This window comes from Mus caroli, unplaced genomic scaffold (assembly GCF_978045245.1).
Source record: "Mus caroli unplaced genomic scaffold, Mus_caroli_1 scaffold_1, whole genome shotgun sequence".
Taxonomy (NCBI): domain Eukaryota; kingdom Metazoa; phylum Chordata; class Mammalia; order Rodentia; family Muridae; genus Mus; species Mus caroli.
In genome coordinates this window covers 156,879,626-156,906,912 of record NW_028227256.1, presented here as the reverse complement: position 1 = coordinate 156,906,912, position 27,287 = coordinate 156,879,626, and the positions used below count along the sequence as shown (strand labels likewise).

Genomic DNA, 27,287 nt, shown 5'->3' with positions numbered 1-27,287 from the left:
TAAAAATGTTTAAGCACTAACCTGTTAACTTAAAAATACTTGAGGGAAAACTGAGAGTCATAAACAATGACCTGTGTAGTCTTCATTAACAACTGGCTTTATACATTTACACAATGGAGTACTGCTCAGTTATTAAAAACAATGAATTTATGAAATTCTTGGGCAAATGGATGTATCTGGAGGATATCATCCTGAGTGAGGTAACCCAATCACAAAAGAAGTCACTTGATATGCACTCACTAATAGGTGGATATTAGCCCAGAAACCTAGAATACCCAAGATACAACTTCTAAAACACAAGAAAATCAAGAAGGAAGATCAACGTGTGGGTACTTCATTCCTCCCTAGAATAGGGAATAAAATATCCATGGAAGGAGTTACAGAGACAAAGTTTGGAGCTAAGACGAAAGGATGGACCATCCAGAGACTGCCCCACCTGGGGATCCATCCCATAATCATCCACCAAAAGCAGACACTATTGCATACGCCAATAAGATTTTGCTGAAAGGACCCTGATATAGCTGTCTCCTGTGAGACTTTGCCAGTGCCTGGCAAATACAGAAGTGGATGCTCACAGTCATCTATTGAATGGAACACAGGGCCCCCAATGTAGGAGCTAGAGAAAGTACCCAAGAGCTGAAGGGGGTCTGCAAGCCTATAGGTGGAACAACAATATGAACTAATCAGTACCTCCAGAGCTTGTGTCTCTAGCTGCATATGTATCAGAAGATGGCCTAGTCGGCCATCATTGGGAAGAGAGGCCCCTTGGTCTAGCAAACTTTATATGCCCCAGTACAGGGGAACGCCAGGGCCAAGAAATGGGAGTGAGTGGGTAGGGGAACAGGGTGGGGTATAGGGGACTTTTGGGATAGCATTTGAAATGTAAATGAAGAAAATATCTAATAAAAAAATTAAAAACATTTTTAATTGAAATTACCTTAAAAGAGGAGGTCAGAAAAATGCTATTCCTAGATGCCATAGACTCAAATAAAAAGCCCAGTGTAAATATGGAATCCCTCTTTTAAAGTTTTTGCTCACTGAGGTCCTACAGAACTCCCACCGTGACCCTGAAACACTGCAAGATATTTCAACTGCTCTTGGTTCCAGAACTTGAAAACTCCATTGGTGCAAATCTAAACAACCCTGAGATTCCACCTCACACCAGTCAGAATGTCTAAGATCAAAAATTCAGGTGACAGCAGATGCCGGCGAGGATGTGGAGAAAGAGGAACACTCCTCCACTTCTGGTGGGATTGCAAGCTTGTACAACCACTCTGGAAATCAGTCTGGTGGTTCCTCAGAAAATTGGACATAGCACTACCGGAGGATCCACAAATACCTCTCCTGGGCATATATCCAGAAGATGTTCCAACCTGTAATAAGGACACATGCTCCACTATGTTCATAGCAGTCTTATTTATAATAGCCAGAAGCTGGAAAGAACTGAGATGTCCCTAAACAGAGGAATGGATACAGAAAATGTGGTACATTTACACAATGGAGTACTACTCAGCTATTAAAAAGAATGAATTTATGAAATTCTTAGGCAAATGGACGGATCTGGAGGATATCATCCTGAGTGAGGTAACCCAATCACAAAAGAACTCACTTGATATGCATTCACTGATAAGTGGATATTAGCCTAGAAACTTAGAATACCCAAGATAAAATTGGAAAAACACAAGAAAATCAAGAAGAAGGAAGACCAACGCGTGGATACTTCATTCCTCCTTAGAATCGGGAACAAAATACCCATGGAAGGAGTTACAGAGACAAAGTATGGAGCTGAGACAAAAGGATGAACCATCCAAAGACTGCCCCATCCGGGGATCCATCCCATAATCATCCAGCAAACGCAGACACTATGGCCTATGCTAGCGTGATTTTGCTGGAAGGACCCTGTGAGGCTATGCCAGTGCCTGGCAAATACAGTAGTGGATGCTCGTCATCTATTGGATGGAACACAGGGCCCCCAATGGAGGAGCTAGAGAAAGTACCCAAGGAGCTGAAGGGGTCTGCAACCCTATAGGTGGAACAACAATACGAACTAACCAGTACCCTCCAGAGCTCGTGTCTCTAGCTGAATCTGTAGCAGAAGATGGCCTAGTTGGCCATCATTGGGAAGAGAGGCCCCTTGGTCTTGCAAACTTTATATGCCCCAGTACAGGGGAATGCTAGGGCCAAGAAGTGGGAATGGTGGATAGGGGAGCAGGGCGGGGGGAGGGCATAGAGCACTTTTGGAATAGCATTTGAAATGTAAATGAAGAAAATATCTAATAAAAAATATAGGCAAGAAAAAAAGAAATAAAGAAAGAAAAGAAAAGAAAAGAAAAGAAAAGAAAAGAAAAGAAAAGAAAAGAAAAGAAAAGAAAAGACAACTCCATTGTTAAATACTGAGGATACCACAGACTGGAGTTAATGGACATGGAGAAAACAAGCCAGTACTGACATGGAAGCTTCACCCCTACTGGCTAGCTTTCAGAGTTGTGGTGGTTTGAACAGGAATGGGTCTCAGAAGACTTATGTGTTAAAATGCTTGGCATTACTAAGAGGTGTGTCCTTTGAGGTCTCATATGTTCAAGCTAGTCCTAGTGTCTCCTTCTGCTGCCTTTGATCAAGATGTAGAACTCTTGGGTCCTTCTCCAATACCACCATGCCTGCCTGCATGCCACCATGTTTCCTGTCATGACAATAATCCACTAAACCTCTAAAAGTATAAGCCAGCCCAATTCAATGTTTTCCTTTGTAAGAGTTGCCATGATCATGGTGACTTCACAGCAATAAACCCCTAAGACAATAGTAGCAGAAAATTTTATGCATGCTATTATGGGGGGGCGGAGTCAACAATCTTATCCCACCCCACCCCCGCTGTGAACTTTACCAGCTTCAATGATGACAGGCATGAGCAGAAATAGCCACACTGGTACAATTGTGCTATGAATATTAGGAGCAGCCAATGACACTCTCAGCAGTTTTACAGTCCTAAAAGGTGCAACTAGATTAGTCTGTCAACCATCATCAAAGTTTGTTTGTTGTGTGCCCCTGCCCTTCAGTAGATGGCAGTAAGTACAGAGACTCACAACTGATCAACCTGTAGAATCTAAGAGACTGTGGAGTGTTTTAACTCTAAATGTACTACCCATATCAGACTTCCTCCTCAGCAGGGCTCAGAAATCACCACGACAGAGGGCACAGAAACACTTGTAAGAGCCAGGGGATATCTATAACAGTACAGTATCTGTCAGACAGAGCGGTGCAATGAACACGCATACAGCTGTGATGATTGAATGTATGAGATCTGCCAAGATCAAGCCAGGTCCTGGGGAGGGAAAATTGATTTTCTTCAGGCTTATAACCTCTCAGAAGCTACCTATGCATCACTGGTTAGCTCTACAACCATGTACATAGAGGTGCCACTGAGTGGACTCGGTGGGTTTGTTTTTCAAAGTAAAATAAAAACTCATGAAGTTGGAAGGGGAAAGTGGTGGAGGACGAATTACAGGTGGAAAAGATGAAAGGTAGATATGACAAACTATATGCATTTGTGAAACTGTATCATAGGATTTATTGTTTATTTCAAAGCATACTTTTTAACTTTGAAAAACAGTATTATTGGAGACATTCTTACAACATGGAAATTGCATTTTTCTTTCACATTTTGCAGTTTTCAATTGTTTAAGACCATGATCCATTTCAGCAGTTGAAAAACATAATTACAGTATTAGAAACTGACACACTCTTTGTCAAAGGGGCTGTAAGTCAAGTGATTAAGCATCAAGGCAACAGACCATACAGTACAGCTGATTAACACATCTTTCCAGTAAAATGTGGCACGAGCAGTACAAAGTTTTATGTACCCAAGCACTTAATTCTGTCACTAGTCTCACAGTCTGTTATATGTTTATGCAGTTATAAGTAATAACAAACAAGGTAAATTAATATCCCCTAGCACTAGAACTGAATTTATCAAGAGAAAACTTAGTAAGAACAGTTGTTAAAATCTCATTTACCAGAATATGTGCCTCAAGAGTCACAGGGAGCTATAATTTCAAAGAAACAGATCACAGACATAGAAAGTGATTATTATAATGAAAAAGATATTGCTCAATGTTTAGAGAGCGCAAACACAGGCAAAGTCAGTTAAAGGTGGTGCCATTCAGGGCCTTTCTCCTAAAGCAGTAAGTGCTAATTTAATAAGTAAAGCTCCTGTAGTACATATTACATTGAGTGTTAAGCATTATTTTAAACACTATCCATAAGTTATACTCCAAATCTCTACCATCTAGATGTTAAGTCATTTAGTGTAGGTTATGCCAAGGATTAAAAATTCAAGGGGTCCAATTTCAGTCTCCACTCCCAGTCATTTTCTTAAAACTACTATTTTAATGAGAATAAATGGGCTGTTTTTCAAAACCATATCCACAGGCAAGAAAATACACAGAACAAAAAAAATTTACTGTTATACATGTAAGAAAAAATTAAACCTGGAAAACAAATTAAAGGAGGAAAAAGGAATGAGATAGCCTTACAGGGTTTTCAATATGAAAGATCAGAGAGTATACGTTAATGACAAATAAAACACAAATAGACACAGCAATTAGAAGCCAATGGTAACCCAGGTTTGACAAAGAAACAGAATGAAGCATAATTATTCAGCTATCAAACATCTAAATGGACTGTTTGCTGCTAGCTGATAGAAAACCTAGCTGATAGAAAACCTAGCTGATAGAAAAACCTAGCTGATAGACACGTTTCAGAACTCTACAGAAATGTTCCTATACACTACAGGGTATAGGAGCCCCTTACCAAATCAAATCCTATCTTCTTTTCTACTCCATTGTATTATTTCTGATCTTTTATTTATGTAGTGTGTGCAGGTGTATTCATGCACACAATGTTATCCAAAGAAACACTGGGTTTCTGGAATGAGTCAGAGGGCTATGAGCCACCAGATATAGGTGATGGAAACTGAACCCACCATCTCTGCAATATTAGCAAGTTCTCTTAACAGCTGAACAGTGTCTTTGTTCACTATAATCCATTTTAAAGAAGGAATTAGAATAAATTTCTTAAAGAGAAGGGAGGAGGATAAACTTAAGACATGATGACATAATAATTTACTACTGAATAAAGCCCCAATTTTAATACTAGGAGGCCCCACTACAATGTAGATTGAATATGCTTTTAAAATTTAATTAAAAAAAAAAGATATTCTACTCAAATATATACAAAAGAAGAAAAAAAATCAAGCTTCCATTTTAATCTTAAGTGCCCTACCTAGAAGCAATGGGTAGGTTCAACTTGTGCATCCTATAGAGATTTCCTAAACATAACATTTAAGAAGGTGTACGTTCTTTAAAATTAAGTAGATGGAATGTGATCATGGCAATCTATACCCTGGTGTCTTCTCATCTAGTAATAGTCCTTGGCAATCACTCTGGTGTATGTACTAGAGCCACCTCATCTGCTTTGCAGTGGTTATAAAAAAATTCAACTGTAGGAATGTATTTTAATTTAACAAACATTGTATCACTAAAAACCACTTGGTTTTGATTTTTTGTTACTGTTATTCCTTTGTCATGGTTTGAGATAGGGTTTCATGTAGCAATCTAGCCTAAGTGAGGGTGACCCAGAACTCTTAGTCTTCTCAGTGCTAAGATAACAAGCATGTACCATCACATGTGGCCCTAATATTGATTCCTTTTTGTTTCCTGTGTGTTTGTGAGATAGGCTCTAACTAGACTGGACTCACACACACAGAGATAGATCCTCATGTTTCTGCTTCCTGAGTGCTGAGATTAAAGGTGTGCACCAAAATACCCAGCTGATTCTTATTGTTAAACAATGCCTCAACCATATAATACTCTTTTATATTTGTTATTCCTCATGTATTTGAGACTATCATCAAATATTAAGTTCTAGATCAGAAATTTTGCACAATTAAGTAAAAATCAAACCACTCTCCACTTACATTATAACCACTTTCTCTTCCTTATTTGTTTGATCAATTATTCCAGTAGAATAGATGGATTCAGCGTCTTTTGTGCTATAAATGATGTCTTCTAGTGAATTTTCTCTGAAATTTCCCATTTCAGTATCACCTGTAACACTTAGTTACCACTCTTTTTTTACCAAGACATACATTCTTAGAATTTTTTTTCAGTTTTCTGCAATCTATTTCTGTCAAAATTCTTGACTATTAAAACTGTAAAGATGATTATTCTAATAATATAATCTAGCCAAAGATCTCTCATTCTCCCAAGTCCCATCCTATAAGACCATTGGCACTTTCAGCTCTAACAATGTCACTCTTGCCCCTGTCACATAGATCTCTAACTTTGTCCAAGTACTTCTAGACAACAATCTCCTTTTGATAAAGGTGACTGCAGGTTTCCAATAACCCTTCAGGGTTTCATTTGCTGTTAGTTTATGAATGCACTTTCTTCATTACCTACCACAATTACATTGACAACAATTTACCTCCCTCATATTCAACTGTATTTGATTTCTGATTTTTCACTCCACATGTGATTTGACTGAGAGAAAACGTGCACCACATGTTACAGAGGAGAAGCAAAACAGCAACAACTAAACAACTAACCATAACTACTATCTACTATCCTGAAATTAGGCACCATTATTACCCATCTTCATAAGACATTCCCCTCACCTACTTATTCCCTGACTGACAGAGTCCCATAAATTAATTGTTCTTTCTTGTCCTTCACAATCACTCCTAGCAGAATTTCTTGCTCTTTAATTTACTGAAGGTGCTGTTGTGCCTTTTCAGTTGAGTATTTCTTTTTATCTTTCTTTGATTACTAAGAATTTACAGGAAGAAATGGATTCTTGGCCCTTTCAGCCATATATGATATACAGATCTTTCATCATATTGACTTCCATTTGACCATGAACTACCAAAAGTTTTACAATCCTGGTGATAGGTTTTCTAAGGTTGTTATAAATATGTAATCTTATTATTCTACTATGATCTGAGAATACTGTCTCTGGTTCTTTATTTTCTGTAATTATAACGTTTATCTAGATTCTAAACATTTTCTATTTTACTTCGGTAAAAAAAAGAACGTGTATTCTTTGTCAATATTTATGTATGTGTTCTAGTTTACCAATTATGCTATTTAGGTCTTATGCAGTTTAAATTTTGTTAAACATTGGCACAGAATAGTAACTGATCTGATTCAGTGTCTCAAACAGTTAAATATTTGTTTTCTCTTTATAGTTTTCATGAATAAAAATACTTATAACTAAAACTCAATTCTATTAGTTACTTTCCTATTGCTATGATTAAAAACAAAAAACAAAAACACAAAAAAACAAAACCATGCTCAAGGCACCTTAGAGAAGGAAGGGTGTATTCACCACACAGTAGCAGAAGAACGAGAGTCTGGACATGGTGGGAAAGCACAGCAGCAAACAAGCATGGTGCTGCAGGCAGAAGTAGATGCTCATTTACTCTGAGTTTCGTTTGGGAAGCAGAAGAGAATGAACTGCGAATGGCACAAAGTTTTGAAACCTCAAAGCCTGCCTGCAGTGGCATCTTTCCTCCAGCAAGGCTATCCTTCCTCAGTCTCTTCACAGAGTGCCACCAACTGGGACCAAGCATTCAACTGCCCAAGACTATGGGGGACACCACATTCAAACCACCACACTTACCATGGATGTGTGTGTAGGCAACATGGGGAATTGAAATCTCATGTTCTCTATGTTGAAATAAGATTTTATTTTCAGCTTTCAATATCTAAGCTTTAAAAGTCCACCTAAATAGATTTATGTTTTGATATACTATGAAAATATTTTACTTTTGAAAGGTTTCGTCTATTTATAATTATCAACCACACTTGCTTTCTTTTATAGCTGTCATTTTGTGATACAAACTGTTTCAACTACATGTTTTATGTTTTAAGAAATAAAATTTTTGAGTACCTCATTCATTATTCTCTTAAGTGAGCATTACAACACTTCTTTCTAGTAACCAAAAAATTCTTTATGACTTAATATATCAAGTCTTCATTCTGAGCATGGAACAGTTAGTTTTATCTCTAAACTTTCCTCTTTGGCATCTACTGATCAAACTACTGTACTTTATACACATTTGTAGTTATTTCAACCTTGAGCCAGTGAAAAGCTATAACAATGATTTGCACACAGAACAAACTTGACACTTAAAGACAAACTACTCAGCATTTCTAATACAGAGCATTTTGAATCTACTCATTATAAATAGGTGTGAAGATCTAATTACTCTATTATTTTATCTCATATACATGTACCTGTTATAAAACTAAGAAATTATTCCAAACACATATTTGCTGAGTAATTGACCTATTGTTTTTAATATTTAAGAAATCCGGGTTTATTTTATTTCATTTTAAAATGTGACAGATTACAGTCCTTACATGTTAGATCGTAGAGCTCTTAGGACCTTGACACTACTTCTTCCGTATCAGACCCCAGATATGACTTGCACTGACCGCAGTTAGGGGGAATTCAAATGCATGTAAATCTAATATGACAGATACAGACAGCAAGAGTATAAGCTATGGCAGGATTCATTTTGCCCACCAGTTCTATAAAGAATGACAGCTTAGGCTACCAAAGGCTTTGGAGCTTTGAAGCCTAATTTACCAAAGATACTGCCCTTGAGCTTAAAGGAGCTTTCCATGTAGTCTTGAGTCTAGGCTGTTTTGACGAAGCCAGTTTTAAGAAACAACTCATTTTGCTTTATTCTTGAAGCAAACTTTACTTTTCACAGAGACCTCCTTCCACTTTTATGGAGGAACTAGATTTTTACAATTTTGAAAAACATTCACTTGTATGGTCATGTGTTTCACCTCTTTAAAGTACATTCCCACAACATTCATTCAGAGTCTACCTTTCTTAAGAATTATAAACATGAGGAAAATATTTTTTTTCTTTTGTGTAGCAATAAGCCATGTGATCATATTTATCCAAATTAAGTCACTAAATTGCTATTAAGGATGCTGGAGTAGGGGAAGTGGTATGTATTCATTTATTTCAGGAGTGTTATGTTCAGATTAAATTGTATTTATGATATGTAACTCAGTTAGCACAATGCTTTCCTACCACGCAAGATTCCCTGGGTTCCATCAAGCAGTGTACAATAATGGGGGGTGCATTGCTGCAATCATAAGACTCAAAAGAGGCATAAGGGTTAGGAGTCAAAAGGTCATCCTTGGCCACTCGGCAAGTTCAAGGGCAGCCTAGTTATAACTCATTTCAGAACAATAAAAATCTCTATGAACTTATTTATGAAACAAAAATTGGAATTTCATATAAATCTCACACCACAAAATAGTACACATCTTGTTTTTAACATTCTTAAATGTAGAAACTCTTCTTGATTTTAGGCTACCTAAAATCAGGCAAAGGTTGGAATTGTCTAGCAGGTGTTTGCTAATCATTACTCTGACATAACGAACATGGGAGGGGCACTAAATTCAGTTTACATCTTAAAATTCTTCATATATATATATATATATATATATATATATTTTACAATTTACAAACTCATGACTTTAATAATTTGGGCTCAAATGTTATGAACCGTTTAGAAATATTGTCTCTTTGGATTTTCTTTTTTTTTTTTTAATTTATTTTTTTATTAGGTATTTTCCTCGTTTACATTTTCAATGCTATCCCAAAAGTCCCCCATACCCACCCCCCACTCCCCCTTTTTGGCCCTGGGGTTCCCCTGTACTGGGGCATATAAAGTTTGCAAGTCCAATGGGCCTCTCTTTGCAGTGATGGCCAACTAGGCCATCTTTTGATACATATGCAGCTAGAGACAAGAGCTCCGGGGTACTGGTTAGTTCATATTGTTGTTCCACCTATAGAGTTGCAGGTCCCTTTAGCTCCTTGGGTACTTTCTCTAGCTCCTCCATTGGGGGGCCCTGTGATCCATCCAATAGCTGACTGTGAGCATCCACTTCTGTGTTTGCTAGGCCCCGGCCTTGTCTCACAAGAGACAGGTATATCTGGGTCCTTTCAGCAAAATCTTGCTAGTGTATGCAATGGTGTCAGCTGGAAGCTGATTATGGGATGGATCCCTGCATATGGCAATCACTAGATGGTCCATCCTTTCGTCACAGCTCCAAATTTAAAATTCTTCATATATTTTTAACTGATTATTTTATCGTTTACTTTAATTCCATAAATCCACAAAAATCTTGCATTCAAAATTTACCTTCTATAACATTTACTCTGCCATTGCTTCTGGCTATTAATAAAAGCTGGACCAAAACCATATCCTGACAGACTATAATGCAACACCACTATGAATGTCAAGTGCTTAATGTGGTAAAATGTCTTTTTTCTTAGAGCAATTAAAACTCAGGCTGCATACTCAAACCCTCAAAAGACTGATGCAAAACTTAAATCATAAACTATACTTATTTTAAATCATTGGTTCTCAACCTGTTACAATTGTTTCACAGGGGTTGTCGAAGACCCCCAAACACCACAGATATTTATGTTATGATTCGTAAAGTAGCAAAATTAAAGTTATGAAGTAGCAATGAAAATAATTTTTGGTTGGGAGGCACCATTACATGAGGAACTGTATAGTAAAGGACTGCAGCATTTTAGGAAGGTTGAGAAACACTGGTTAAATCAATTCTGTGAAAAACTCATCTCTTCTATACATAGTTCAAATGAGATAGCTATGAAGTGCTTATGTGCATGCATAAAGCCCAAACATACATGCACTCGCGCACACACATACACCCAGATATGCACCAAAGAAAAACAATAAACCCATCTCATATCTCAAATTTCCCATTAGAAGAAGCAAAGCAGCTGGGCAGTGGTGGCGCACGCCTTTAATCCCAGCACTCGGGAGGCAGAGGCAGGCGGATTTCTGACTTCGAGGCCAGCCTGGTCTACAAAGTGAGGACAGCCAGGGCTACACAGAGAAACCCTGTCTCGAAAAAAACCAAAAAAAAAAAAAAAAAAAAAAAAAAAAAGAAGCAAAGCAGTTAAAAACAAACAAACAAAAAAACCAGAAAAGTAAACTTGTCAGCTACATCCCATTACAAAACCAATGGGAAGGAATTTAAATGAAAATAGCTCTTACTCTAAAACTTACATAACAAAGCAAAGAAAGTTTTAAATGAAAAATCCAATATAACTTTGAAACATAAAACAGAGGGTGGGATTGAAGCTAAGTGGCAGAGTAACTAACTGCCAGATGCTATGTTTTAGATTCTATCCATAGCACCATAAAAAAGTGATGGGAACGTATAAGACTTCTATTATCTGATTTCATATTTCACTATCTAAATCAATGAAGACAGAGCATCCTGGCCTATGAGGAGAGTTATGGACCCCATAAAATCTCTGGGTCAATAGTAGACTGTGGTACCCTTTGATTACATACACTACTGACATCATAGTCTTCGTAGCTTTCGTAAGTACACTCTGTCATGTATCCGAGGATAGAACATCTTTCTCAGAACAGATTGTTACGGATAGTATGACAAGCTTATGTAACAGAAGAGTTAAGATGTCTAAGAAACAACAAATGCTCAAAATTGTGAGTTAATTTCATTTAAAATTTTTATTTTATTTTATTCTATTTTATTTTGGTGGTGCTAAAGATAACAACTCAAGGCCTCACCCCACAATGTGTCTTATAGCAGAATAAAGTTTCCTCTTAAGGAATTATACTATGGAATGTAGTAAGTGGCTCATGATCCCCTAAGTAACTACTCTGAAAATGGACCTAGCAAAGGGTTTTTATAAGCCTGGTAGATCAGCAATCACTGTTATAAAGGCTGTATTTATTCTGAAAAGATAGAATACTATTAACAGTTACTTAGCAACAGTGTTTATGAGACAAAAATGCTATACAATAACTTCAATATCTCATTTTACCTCAAGTAAGATTAAGTGAATTTATTTCTAGTTAGGCTAGACAAACAAAATTACCTTAAAAAAAAAATCAATGACATCAAAGGTTCTCATTCAAAGTGGTTTTCCTCATGCCCATTTCAGGTTAACAATGGAATACGTTTAAATAAATATTTTATTTCTCTATGTTTTTATCCAGAGAAGGCAAAATTAAAATTTGTCTTCCCTTTAAACCTATTATGCACAAATATGCCAGTATTCAACAACAATTTTTACAACACTGCAAACTTTCCTAAGAAATTACTTTCTGACTTAGTGGGAACTTTTTGATTATTTTGTTTATTTATTTTTTTCTAGTTTTAACCATCTAATTCTAGATCCAGGCTGAGTTGAACTCACAGTAGACAAGGAGACCCTTCCTTCAGATGAAAACTTAAAAGGCACAGGAGGAAGCAGCAAATTAACAACAACCAGAAGAGCTCTCCTTTAAACAGTGCTTTTCTAGCTGGAGAGATGGCTCAGTCGTTAAGAGCACTGACTACTCTTCCAAAGGTCCTGAGTTCAATTCCCCGCAACTACATGGTGGCTAATAACCATCTGCAATGTGATCTGACACACTCTTCTGGTGTGTCTGAAGACAACAACAGTGTACTCATATACATGAAAGAAAGAAAGAAAGAAAGAAAGAAAGAAAGAAAGAAAGAAAGAAAGAAAGAAAGAAAGAAAGAAAGAAAGTCTTTAAGAAAAAAAAAAAAACAGTGCTTTTCTGCATCATGCATTCACTTAGTAGGTATTCAGTGGCCAATATTTGCTATGTGCCAGACCTGGAAATATAGCAGGAAGTCAGACAGATGAGAACACTTCCTGATTTTCAGCCTAAAATAGTTTTAATATACTACTTTGGATCATTGGCCCTTAGAAAGATTCTTGAGGGAGATCTTGTCCTTTGGATTACCATTCATCTCATTTCTCATTTCTTCAGAAATCAGGTTAAAGATTTTCTGAAGATCTATTTATTGTCTTAGTTAGGGTTTTATTACTATAAAGAGACACCACGACCAAGACAACTCTTATAATATTCAGTGCATTAACATCAGGGCGGGAAGCATGACAGCATGCAGGCAGACACAGGGCTAGAGGAGGAGTTGAGAGTTTGACATCTGGATCCAAAGGCAGCCAGGAGTAGACTCTCTTCTACAGGCAACCAGGAGGTGCTCTCTTCTACACTGGGTGAAATTTGAGCATAGGGCCTCCAAGCCCACCTGCACAGTGATGACCTTTATCTTACAAGGCCACACCTACTTCAAAACAAAGCCACACCTCCTAATAGTGCTACTTCCCATGGGGCCAAGCATATTCAAACCATCACATCACATTCTACTCCCTGGCCCCCATAGGTTTGTTCAAACATGGAAGTTATAGGGCCATACCTAGCCACAGCATAACGCAAATTACATTTCATCCAATTTTAAAGTCCCCATAGCCTATAGCAGTCTCAACAATGTTAAAAGTTCAAAGTCTCTTCTGAGAGTCATCCAATCACTTAAGAGTAATTTTGTATAAAAGCAAAATCAATAACAGATACCATACTTCAAACATCACAGGATATACACTACCTTTCCAAAATGCCATAGTGAGGAAATACTGGACCAAAAACAAGACCAAAAAATGACCTGGGCAAATTCCAAACTCTGCATCTCCATGTCTTATGTCCCACTCCTTTCAGCCTTGTTGACTGCAACACAAATCTTTCTCTTGGGCTATTTCCACTCCATCAGCAGCTTTCCATGGCAGGTATGCCATGGCACTGGCATCTCTAAAATGAGGTATCTAAGGCAACTTCAACTTTACAGCTTCTTGTTCCAGTATCTGTGATCCACACATGATCTTCTGGGCTTCTCCAAAGGGCTTGGGTCACTTCTCTAGCTCTGAGCACTCTAGGCACTGGTTGACTCCACTCCACTGATGCTAGTATTCCTGGTGATCATCACATGGTACTGCCATCTCCAATTTTCTGTAATCTTCCACTGCAACCAGGCTTCACCAATAGCCTCTCATAGGCTCCCTTCATGGTGCCAAACCTCAACTCCTTTGCATGACCCCTTCCTGGGCTGTCAACTGCAACTGAGGCTGCACCTTCACCAATGGCCTTTCCTGGCCTCTCACAGTGCCAAGACTCAGGTACTCTCCATGACCCCTTTATGGCGTCAAAACCAGTACCACCTGGATGATTCTTGTATATCACCAAGTCCAGCAGTAGCAGATATCTTGGCTTATCTCAGGAACACAGCTTCTTTGAGCTCTCAGAAAACACTTCTCAGAAGACTCCACCTCAGTGATGCTGGTCTCTACTAATTTCTTATCTTGAGCTAATCAGCATCTATTATCCCAGTACCTCCCTTCTACTCTTGACTGAAACCAGAGCCACAGGCTGAAGCTGCTGAGTTCTGCTGCTTCGTGGAATTGGAACATGTCCTCACTCCACCACCATCTTGTCTTATCACCAGCTTTCTGTTTTTCAACTCTTTTCCTGCCTAAGTTTGGCTGTCCTAGAACTTGCTCTGTAGGCTGACCTTAAACTCAAGAGATCTAAATGCCTCTGTCTCCTGAGTGATGGGATCAAAGGTGTGCACTAAGTAAGCTTTTCTAACCTGGACCTTGCTCACTTCCAGGCTGACCTTGGACTCAAGGAATCTGCTTGACTCTGACCTTGGAATTAAAGGCATGTACCACCGTTCCTGGACCTAAGATGTTCATGGTGACTAAGCCTCAAGAGCCTAGCACAGATGTCTCCTCCATTTTTAGGTTGTAGTTCCTTCCAGATTAAAAGTTCAAACGAAAACAATAACCAGGTCAAAATAAAGCCTAACATGATATATCTATCCCTTATTCAATGCAAACACACAAACAATAAGCTTACCTGCGAGGGACCTTGCCCTTTAGTCACCAAACCCTTAATGGCATTTAATATCCTTGAACACAGGATTTAGCTCCAGTTTACTTTCTGGTGTGGCTTTAATCTTTCAACCATATATTTTGTATTTTTCCTTTCTAAGCTTACTATGCTTGATCAAAATGTTCTTCATGAAAGTAAAGCAGAGGACAAAGTCTATGCTGGACTTTATTTGAGACTTCCTTTGTCAATGAAATTAATCCAAATCTCTTTACCTCTTCAGATGAGAGCAAAAATCAGCTGTATTCTTCACCAAAATACCACAAAAATCTCTAGGTCACATACTAAAATTCTTCTCCTCTGAAATTTCTTGAGCCATGCCTACCAAGATCTAATCACCCCAGCACCAGTGTCTTCCATGCTTCTACTAGTAGGGCCCAATAACTCACCTTAAAGTATTCCTCTGCTTTGCAAAGTCCCAAAATCCACACTCTGAACAAAAACATGGTCAGGCCTACGACAGCAATTACCCCAGTCCCTATTAAACTGTACCTCTGAAACTATAAGCCAGTGTCAATGAAATATTTGCCTTTATAAGAGCTACCTTGCTCATGGTGTCTCTTCATAGCAATAAAATCCTAATCACAACATAAAATTATGAAATTTTAAAACTCATAAGCATTCTTCAATAAACAACACATTAGAATTTTACTCTGGGTGAACATTGAAGGTTATCAAAACCAATATTTGTAAACATCTACTATAAAACAAAGTTCAATTCCAATAGTTTTAGCAACTAGTTGAACACCACACAGTATAAATATTAAATTGAAACTCTAAAACATTCACTATGAAGTGCCAGTTAGAAAAGAGAAACAGGAGCATAATGGACCTAAAGAATGCACTACTTTGTATTTTTGCCAGTATCTCACTTGAAACTTTAGTCCCTGGGCCCTGATGTGAGCAAGGATGTTCAAATCTAAGTTCCTTCCACAGCACAGTGTGTTGATCCTAACCGAGTCATACTTCCCCTTACTTCAACTTCCTCTCCTATAAAATAGGATTGACCACAGTATCTTAAATATCTTAAACAGTATCTTAAACCTAAATATGAAGTAGCAAAAATCATAATAATAAATTTATGGTCGAGGTCACCATAACATGAGGAGCTGTATCAAAGGGTCATGATATTAAGGTTAACAACCACTATACTATGTACAGGGATGTAAAATTCAAATCAGAAATTCATAAGCAAGTAGCACTACTATACACTGAGATAGTTTAAAATATGCAATTCCAAACCAATCCTCTCTGATGGCACAGAAAACAACATGTAAAACGTGGTGTAACTGGGCTGGAGAGATGGCTCAGTGGTTAAGAGCACTTCCAAAAGTCCTGAGTTCAAATCCCAGAAACTACATGGTGGCTCACAACCATCCATAATGAGATCTGACTCCCTCTTCTAGAGTGTCTGAAGACAGCAGCAGTGTACTTACATATAAAAAAATCAATAAATCTTTTTAAAAAATGTGGTGTAACTACCATATTTAAGGAAAAAGTAGGAAGTGTTTGTCCATAAGTTGTTGTTATTAAGACCATATAATAATCAGGAGAATAAATCTGGACCAGCCACCCAATTCCAAGCTTGTCAACTATCTAACAGTAGAGATTTCATAAAACATGAGAGATAGCACAAATAAATGCTGCCACCTTGTGGACTAATGGATCTGATATTATATCCACATAAGCAAAAAAACCCAGGAGATTTATTCGGTTTAGTATTTTTCTTTTAGAAAATCTAGTTTCAGTGCAATAACGTAACTGGCACAGATATTATGCAATTTTACTGTAATAATAATAATAATAATAATAATAATTTGTTCTGGCCAACATTGTTTTAGTGTTTTTTACCCCTATTTTATTAGAAGAAATCAAAGCTTAGAATGAATTACCAATATCCTTCAAAGTACAAAAAGGAGTCACTAAAATTATGAAAGTTTCAAAGCTCCTTCTTTCTTTCTTGCTACCTATTAGTCTTCATTTCTTCTGCGGGCATAATAAACTTAAAAATTTGGAAATATTTCATTAAGAAATGTTAATTTGATATAACTGGGAGAAAATAAAAAAGGCTAACTAACCGTACCAATTAAGTACATCTACTTAATTTGTAAAATTGCAATTTAAAATATTTAAATGTAACTCATCTCTCTTTGAATGTCTACTGAAAATAGGCTAAATGTAATACAGCCTGGTGGTTTTACAATGTTCATTATTTTAAGAAATGGAAAATTGTATATAGTGAGAAGTTTTTTTGTTTTTCTCCCCCCAGACAGGGTTTCTCTGTGGCCCTGGCTGTTTTTAAGCACAGGCACAGGTGTGCACATGAGCATATCCGAATGCAAAAGTCAGAGGACAACTTTGAATGCCATTCTTCAAGTACTGTCTACCTTTCTTTTGAGGCCTACAACTTACCAACAAGGCAGTAGCTCGAAGATCTCCCTCAACAGCATGAGCATAACAAGCAAGCACTACTATGCCTGGCCTTTATCTCACATGGGTTCTGGGTATCAGACTCAGGCTCATCTCTGCTTTTAAGGCAAGCAATCATTTGCTGATTTATACCACCAGCCCCAGAATATGTTTCAAAAATACACTGTCAGTCTCTGCTTTCTATATTTTTATTTAGACTACCTAGAGCTATCTCTCAAATTAATAGTTTTTATTACTGCATACTAGTTGTAAAAGCTATAGAGTGAACTTCGATCACATTCTTATATTCCATGGAAAGCTTTACTGGAGAATCAAATATTAATATTCAGAAAGAAATATACCAGTTCTATACAGACTAGCAAAATTGAAGGACGTAAAGAGCACCTTCCATCATTACACCCAGACGTCAGATATACCATATAAAGAGAAACTGCCACCTCCTGTCAGATGGATACTACTGCACATTCTAATTCGCTAGCCCAGAGTAACTGGAAGGCAATGTAGCTTGCAAATCCCAAGACTCAAAGGCATGTTATAGCTGCTTCTCAAATTTAGTAAGTTTTCTTATACTTTAATAAAAGAACACAGTAACAACAGTGGCAAACACTTACCTAGAAACTATGCTGGAACCATTATAGAGATCACTAGCATAAGACAATGTGGCCAACGGTCTTACTGAGTTGTATCGAGTAAACTTGGACAAGCATTCTTGAAATTCATCTAACTGGCTTGCAGTTCTACTGTCATCTGTATCAGAGAAAAAAGCAAATTAAATGAATGACACTATAAAGGAAGCAAAGAACAATATCCTCATATTAAAAAATTATTTTTAAATAAAAAGTATTTTTGAAGATTTTTTCTAAAAAGCAGTATGCTCAAATTAATTAGGTGATCTTTTAGCTTTAATAAAAATGGTATAGGAATGCACTGAAACATCTTTCTATTCCAATAAAGTATAAAGGCAATCTCCTCTAGTTTTAGCACTGATTTCAAGGGAAAATAAAACAATGAGAAATCTTCTAATAGCATAAATCGTTCATTAAAATCAGATCCCAGCCATCAGTACTGATAGTAACTGCTGGAGGAAGATCTACGTGTGGTTAGGAATTCGTCAGTTTAACAAAATTCGTTTAGAGGGATATATACTTATTCCACATTTATGATCAAAGCAAAATTATATAGTACATATTAGGTAAAAAATTGAGTTATTTTAATTCCTATTCTCAGTCATAGGTACAAAACTGTAATGTATAAACTGGTGATTCTCAAAGACAACACACAAGGTTCCTGTGAGTTAACTATTTAAAGTTAAGCCATCTGAGATTTAAATCGTAACATTAATGTACCAAGTAGCTGTCAACTTATCTATTCTTTAATACAGAGGCATGCTTGAAGTAAAGCACAATTACAATACTCAGCTTTTCAAGGCAGTTGGAAATCTGCATTTTAAACTTTTCTCAAAGAACTAAAAACACAAAACAAACAAAAACTACAACATACAATTATTTACATTAGTACCCTAAGAGATTAAATTTTTAAATTATTTATTTTAATGTATTTTCTATAACTATTTTTTCTCATCCATGTGCACACAGCATTTTCATCATAAACTTTTCATGATTCTACTTAAACCTATTCTCTGAAGAAACGATAGACATAATAAAATTAAAATGCAAAAAGTACTAGATGACACAAACCATTTTTTAAATATATGAAAACTTACTTGGTATGATAAAATTTATCTACTAATTATAATAAAAAGTTTTTTGAAGAAAATAAATTCTGGCTAGAGAAAGTACCCAAGGAGCTGAAGGGGTCTGCAACCCTATAGGAGGAACAACACTATGAACTAACCAGTACCCCAGAGCTGTGTCTCTAGAAGCTTTTGTAGCAGAGGATGGCCTAGTCGGCCATCATTAGGAGGAGAGGCCCTTGGTCTTGCCAAGATCATATGCCCCCGTTCAGGGGAATGCCAAGGCCAGGAAGTGGGAGTGGGTGGGTTGGAGAGCAGGGCGGGGGTCGGGGTTAGTGGACTTTTGGGATAGCATTTGAAATGTAAATGAAGAAAATATCTAATAAAAAAACTATTAAAAAAAAAGAAAAGAAATTCTGACAGATATTTCAAAAATGCTCAGATTTAGGCAGTCAAAGTTCATCTAGCAACCTGGATTAAAGGGGCCCAAATTAGTAGTGTTTTTATCCTAAAAAGGCCTAACCAGCACGCACTATCACAAAGGAGATAAGATTCTATTCCACAAAAATTACACTGAGAAAGCTCAATAGAATATAAATAAAACTGAGTTACAAGGGCAGTCAGCCACCAAAACTAACTACTGCAGTGTTGTGGATTTGATAACTGAAACTGTCTATCTTCACTTGTAAATGCACTCCTAGCTGGAGATTGTTCAGATATTAAAAGCACTGGCTACAAATGACTTGGGTTCTGCTCTGGTTCTGTTTACAACCAGCTATAATTACAGTTACATAGAATCTGGCACCCTCTTCTGACCTCCATAGACACCAGGCACACACATGTGGTACAGAGATGAATGTACTTAAACATTCATACATGTAAAACAAAACAAACCTACAAAAAAGGTAGCATCTAAATGTATACCAATTGTCACTCCTATCTGATTATAACGAAGGCTTGGATCTTGTTGGTTCAGCTGTGTTATGATCAACATCTATATACATCTGTGGCATGCCACCTCCCCATCTTAATTACAGATTAGTTTAGACAAGTGTTTAATACCTTCTCTTTTTCTTAATGACTTTTCATTACATCCTTTTAAAATTATAATTAAGAAGTCAAGACATTAATTTCTAATAATCATCAGTCATTTTTAAAACTGCAAGACCAGGCAAAGGTGTAAAATGATAAGGTGCCATCAATACTTCACTAATAAGGGTAGGTTTCCTCTTGTCAGAAGAACCTCATATTGAGTAGCACAGTTATCGGAAGCCAATGTGCAAGTCCAGCAACTTAAGATTTCTAAAAACCAGAGACAATATGCTTTAAGCACGATATAGACATTAATAAAAAAAAAATCTATCTAATTTGCTTCTTGTGTGAGCTTACTAGTCTCCTCTCCTGTAATCTGCATCTTCCAGAGCAAATTATTCAGTATTCCTTCTTACTACTCACATCAGGCATATCTTTGTTGCCAGTGACATAAAGATGGTTCTAAGTCAAACCGTTTGTCATCTCTACTTTAAAGAAATTACTCAGTATCTACCCTATAGTGTGCTCAGCATCAAAATAGCAAGTAATATGTAAAGGAATCAACAGGAATTCCCTACCCATTAAAATAAGAAATCAAACTACTATTTATTTAACCACTCCTTATTGTAGTCTATATTCATAAACTATTATGGACATTTGATAAAGGATTTAAACCCTTGGCAGTGAATGCAACATTTTCATCCATAAAAAAACACATCTTAACCTCAAATCAAATATGCTTAAGACAAATTTTAGCATTTTCCTAAATGTGTGTGTCTAGGCTGGCCACCAACTTACAATGTAGTAAAGGAAAACCTTGAACTTCTAATCCTGCTGCATCATCTCAGGCAATCACACCATGCTTGTTTTTCCTTTTTAATATACTATGGGGGTCAAATTTACCCATAGGCAAGCACACTATCAACTGAGACACATACTCAGCCTACATAAATTAGGATTTTTTTCCATTACCAATTATGAGGCAAATTTATCAAAAAAATGTAAAAAAAAAAATGAATACACACACACATACACACACTGTTTATACAATATAATATAAACATGTTCATTCACTTTGGGAGAAATTCAGGATTCAGTTTTTAATAATCAATATACTGCCAAATTTCCCCTTAATGATTTTCATTTACAACATATATACTACTAATGAAATCGGTACTGTATTCTATACACCTTGCCTATAACTATTATATATTTGTTTGACTCTGTGTATGTGCGTGCGTGCGTGTGTGTGTGTGTGTGTGTGTATGTGTATACCATGCATGTGTAGGTGCCCAACAGAGGTCAGAAGGAGGAGTCACACCCTGTGGTGCTGGTTATACACAGTCTACTGATGTGAGTGTTGGAAACTGAACTTGGGTCCTCAGGAAGAATAACAAGTACTCTAAGTCATTTCTATAGCCCTCACCTATAATTCTTTGAACACGTGTAGGTTTGCTACTAGTATCCAACCTTCAAAGATGAGCAAAGATGTTGAGAAGGGCTGACCAACAGTCTTATCGCTTCTCTAAAATATAAAATATCTTGTCCTATCATACCCATGAGATCGCATGGTATTAGTTCTATTTTGAATGTTTCTAATTATTTTTTAAAGTTAATTTATACTAGGCTGGCTTAAATACAATATCTTTAAGTACCCACACAGAACATTCTCTTATGTCTTTTCATTTTCACTTTGGCTTAGATTTTTCACACTCAGTTACATCAGTGGATATTGCACATATATAAAGCACACGGAATTATTAGCTACCTGTTGCTTTTGCCTAAAGATTTATAACATCCCCTTTATGATAATTAAGAATTAGTTCTTCCATCCTTTTGTCTTCAGCATAAAGAACAGTTCTTAAAACTTATTAATGCTGAATAGGCGCTAACTGAATGGAGCTTATATACTCATGGTTATTTTTGAAACTTTATATAGCTTGCTCTGGAACGATAAAACATTCTGGAATGAGAAATAGAGATACCAGTAGGAAACAGCATTCTTTAAGATATCGAGAAGTCTATACACTACTGATAAGACTTCCAAAAAATATACTTTGCAATTGCAATGTTCCATAAATTAGCATATGAACCTGGAAATACAGCTGAAGGATGATTTTCAGACATTAAGAGGAATCCTGAACATGTACCTGAGATACGAGACATCCTTGTAGAAAAATAACACTGCTCTAAGTCTTCAAAATGAGCAGTGAGTCGCTTTCGTCTTGATGCTAATGTGCTGTTATACCAAGGCTGTTTCTTTGTCTAAGATGATAAGAAAAGACACTTGTAACTCAGCACAATTCACACTCATACAGAATAGCCAAATGCTTACTTGTGTATTTTAAAATGAATAATATATTAAAATAACTACAAATGGTGAAAAACTACAATTCTCAGATAATGCTTTCCAATTTTTCTTTTCAAGTAAAAATGGGGAAAAAATCTTCTGAAAGTTATGTAAAGGCCATTCGGGCTTTCTGAAGCGCTTGCTTGTCTAGCATGCTCAAAGCCCTGTCTTCCATCCTCAGCACCACATAAAACTGGCAGTGCCGGCAGAGACCTGTAAACTCAGGACTCAGAGAAGGTGGAGGCAGGACATCAGCTGTTCCAAGTCAACCTTGGCTATACAACAAGTTTAGGGGCCATTCTGGGCTAAAGGAAACCTTGTCTCCAAAAGGTTAAAAAAAAAAAAAAAAGAGAGAAAAGTAAAAATATAACAAGTTAAAAAAAAAGTTATAAGATGAAAGACAAAAATAATGAACATTACTGATAAGAGAAAAATAAATAAAACAAAACAAAACAAAAACCCTTGAAGTACCTTAATTTTAATTATGTGGGCTAGAAGATGGAAGGAAGAAATGGGAGAAATCCATCACCTAAACAAGCTACAAATATATTAAGTATATGAATGTAATTTTCTAGCCCTCAATGTCCTTTAAAAATATTCAATTCAAATCCTTACAGTGATTTTGTAAGCACCACAACAGCCACCTCAAGAAATAATTACCTCTTTATGAACTACTCCTCTACAGCAACGTGTTCTGGAGTCATCTCTCTAGCCCTCAATAATATCATAAAAAGTAATATTTATTATTGAGTGTGGACCCTGGCACACATACTGTTTTACTATTCTGTGATAAGAAGTATACAGGAAGCACTTTACAAGTACATGCAATGGAGAAGAAGAAAAGTGGTAAATATAAGCTTCACCTGAGTTGATAAGTTCATGCCATGCAAATGTGATGATTTATGTTTGAATCCAAATTTTACTTTAAAAAGCTGAGCATAGTGGAACACACTTGTTACCCAGATGACCAGGGAGAAAGAGGTGGATTGGGCTTCAGACTGTAGTAGCTATTTATGGTTGTCAACTTGACTATATCTGGAATGAACTACAATCTGAATTGGAAGGCTCACCAGTGACCCTAATCTGGATGCTGGGAGATAGAAGTTTCCGACCTGGATGTTGGTACGAAGATCTTGAATTGAGCCTAGTGGCTATGGATTCCAGAAGATTAAGACAAGGAGATCTCTGAGTTCAAGGTCATCTGGAATCAAAGGTGGCACACACCTTTAAACTACACCTTTAATCTGGGCTACACCTTCTGCTGGAGACTATATAAGGACATTGGAAGAAGGAAGGCGCTCTCTCCCTCTCTCCCTCTCCCCCCTTTGCCTGCTTGCTGTGTGAGACTGAGCAACTGCTAGATCCTTGGACTTCCATTCACAGCTGCTACTGACCATTGTTGGCAGTTGGACTGAAGACTGTAAATCATCAATAAATTCCTTCACTATATAGAGACTACCCATAAGTCCTGTGACTCTGGAGAACCCTGACTACTACACTGGCCATCCAGACTAACCTAGTCATTAAGCTCCAGGCCAGTGAGAGAGCTTGCCTCTAAACAGAAAACAAGCAAAAAGGTTATAGGGTCAGACTTCAGGCTTTTGCACTATGCCTTCCATGCCAAGATAAACTATAAATTCCAAATGTACGGGGAGGAAAGCAACTCTTTCTTCCCCTCGGTTGCTCCCATTAGCTACTGGGACAGAACAAACAAAACACAGTGTCACACACATTTGCCAACCTTCTCTCTCATCAGACACGGAAAGAGCCTCCAAACTGGTTACCTAGCAGCAAGTGCTCAGCCCTGTGATCCTGGGCATACAAGTAACACTATGTACACTGAAAAAGCTACATTTATACATTTAGGCATGAATATAGAAAAAGAGGCCATGAATTTGAGGAGCAAAGAAGGTTCACAGGAGTTAGAGGGAGGAAAAAGAAAATTATGGAATTGTATTTTAATTTAAAATTCTATTAAAATAGAAGAAAACATCTTCAACATGATTAAGGGCATCTGTAGAAATAAAGTCTTACATTGTACAGGGAAAGTTTAGGAGGGAAAGGGAAAGAGCAAAGAAAAGAGCTCAGGATAAAAAGAAAAAGGAGATAGGAGGGAATAAATCCAGGGAGAGCATAGACATTAAAAGCTATGAAAACTGTCAGAATAAAAGTCACCACTTTATCAAACCCAAGAAAGAGAGCCAGGGAGATCTTTCAGGTTTCCCTTCATAGCTGTCTGACATCAAACTATCACAAGACTACCAGAATCACAACTTGAGCAAAGCCCACCAAATTGCACAATGACTATTATTTATGGGAGAGGAGGAGGATACTGCCCTAGCAGCTGCCTGCCCGGCCTTGGGTTAATGCCATTCTTGTTATTTGGCCTTGAGTCAATGACAATAATTTCAAAACATATTAGGTAACCCATCTTGTTTTACCTCTAAAAATTCCTATCTTCCCTTCTTTGTCCATAATTTACTATGGTATGTAATGCTCTTTTCCAAAGTATAACTCATCTTTGTTAGCAAAACCAATCAGAACATGTCTTTATCCCTAGGACACATGTGCAACTATTTGAGTAGGAAAACCTATAAAGATGACAAGATAGAAAAGATAATTTAGCAAAAGTTATGTAAAACCTCTCTATTAGAGACACTATATATTGGGCTTTTTTATAACTATATCTTAGTCCATGGTAAGCTCAAATTAAGTGTAATTTTTAAATCAATTTTTAAAAGGAAAAATTCAATATTTAAACAATATTAGCAATAAATATGCAAAAACATGAGCATCTTAACTCCATATCATAAAGATATGAGCTCTCCCTAGAATAGTTTCTAAACTAAAGGCAGTTCCAATAAAAATACCAGGAGGAAGATTCTTCAATTTTGGGGGACAGTGGGTGGGCAGCAGATAGGGTCTTCTTAATAAGTGAACATGGCTGGCTTCATACACAGTTCTCAGCTTTAGCTTCCAAGGTGCTAAAATAAGAGGCATGAGACTGCTGCAGTTTTAGAAGTGGGGGACCTGGGGGTGGAGTGGGGGTGGGTTGCAGTCAAGGAGCAAATCCAGGGCCTCAAGCATAGGAGTTAACACTAAACAATATGCCTGACTCTCCCACCTCCCTGGACTTTATGAATCTAAGTAGGATAATACTAAAGCTCAAAGGATAAAACAAATTGGAAAACTTTACCAAACACTGAAGGACAAGGAGTACAACAATGAAGAACCACAAGGGAGCTAGAGATGGAGTCCTGTGAGAATTAAGATGTACCTTATAAAGATACCTAACTGCTAGTTGACAAGAAAAGGGAAAGATATACAACAATAGACTTAACAGTGATCCTGAGCTGGTCCTGGACCATTAGTTAGTTTTTTGTTTGTTTGTTTGGATTATTATTTTTTTTTTTTTTTTAGTTTTGTTTTCTTGTCCTATAAAGGTCATTATTATCAGAAACGGTGGCTCATGCTTGCAATCCTAGCAGTTAGGAAGCTGAAGTTAGAACTGCTCTGAATCTGGCACCAGACTGAGCAGTAACAGTGAATTTCACGACAGCCTGAATAACAGTTCTCAGACACACACAGACACAGACACTCACACACACATATACACACAGAGAGAGACAGAGATAGATAGGCAGGCACATGCGCACACATTAAGAAAATGACTACTGAAATCTAAGTATAAGTTAATATAAGTTCCTCTGGCTTTTAATGGTAATTTCTTAATTTTGCTCATTATACAGAAACTATCAAAATTTATAAAGCAAAACCAACTGATAATTATAAAAATTTAGAAGTATAATATACCTATACTATATAAAAGTTATACATGCAAGCATTTTAAATTTTTAATTCACCTATTAGATTATTTTTTGAACAGCATATTCACTCTAACTGTAGGATAACATTCTTAATTATTTTACTATGGCTGGGCATGTTTATGTTCCAGAATTTACTAGAATACAACCCCTTTTTAAAAAGATTTATTTTTCTTATGGTGTATGTATGTGTCTGCAAGAGTATATACCACTATCTATAAAGGGCACTAGAACCTCTACAACTGGAGGGACAAGCAGCTGTGAGTCACCAGTGCTGGGAACTGAAATCAGGGCCTCTGATTTCAAGAGGCAAGAGCACCAAATGTTCCTAACTGCTGAGCCTTCTCTATGGTCCTAGTATTTTGTCTTTATGTAGTATTTCAAATGATTTCTTAGAAAGAATTCTTATGTGTGTGATTTTCAAATCAAAGTCTCGTAGGAGTTACTACATATATATATGTAGCACTACAACTCAATTTGTCTATTTTCTTCTCTGACTACCCTTGAACCTACAGACGGGCAGACAGATAGACACACACACACAGGCATGAACAGGAGCACAAATCCTGCCATGCAAAATAAGAACAGCCATGAGATAACTGAGAATGAGTGATCCATAAAGGACTGGTTGCATAAAGCTAACAGCAGAAGAGCTCCTACTGTGGTACTACTCTATCACACAACTCCATGCTTGACCAACGATGGATGGTTACTAACAAACCTCTTGTGCTACAATTGTGTAAATGTATACCATGGATAATTGTGTGCAGTCAGTAATATTAAATAATAGGAATATAAAATAGAATTCTTGGGTGAGGGGAGTGCACATTTAATTTTGAAGACTTATTGCTTACAATTCTAGGACTACAGAAAGTTGAAATTTGGTAAATTTAAAGTAAAAATTATCTTGAGCTATTTTTATTTAATCACTTTAATAGACATTTAGTTCTCTCACCTACAGTATCTTGCTTAGAACATGTTCCACTGTCATGTATACACTGTCGTGCATACCCCAAACTCAAAGCTAAGAAACTTACAATATAGCAATGTGAAACCTATTTGCAGGCGTTTTCTAGATTTGCTATAACTGATCTGATGTCCTATTTATGTTATTTA

The 27,287-nt window shown here is 36.9% G+C and overlaps 1 protein-coding gene across 2 annotated transcripts in view; it reads right to left on the bottom strand.

Moving 5' to 3' along the window:
* Positions 1–27,287, bottom strand: part of Cop1 (COP1 E3 ubiquitin ligase) — a 120,214-nt gene that overhangs the window by 43,621 nt on the left and 49,306 nt on the right. For both annotated transcript variants that reach the window (XM_085842445.1, XM_085842447.1), the window contains exons 10-11: positions 22,148–22,262; positions 17,884–18,019 (exon numbers count right to left, since the gene is read on the bottom strand). In XM_085842445.1, the coding sequence (XP_085698571.1) occupies positions 17,884–18,019; positions 22,148–22,262 (251 nt within the window). The remainder of the gene's footprint in view (positions 1–17,883; positions 18,020–22,147; positions 22,263–27,287) is intronic.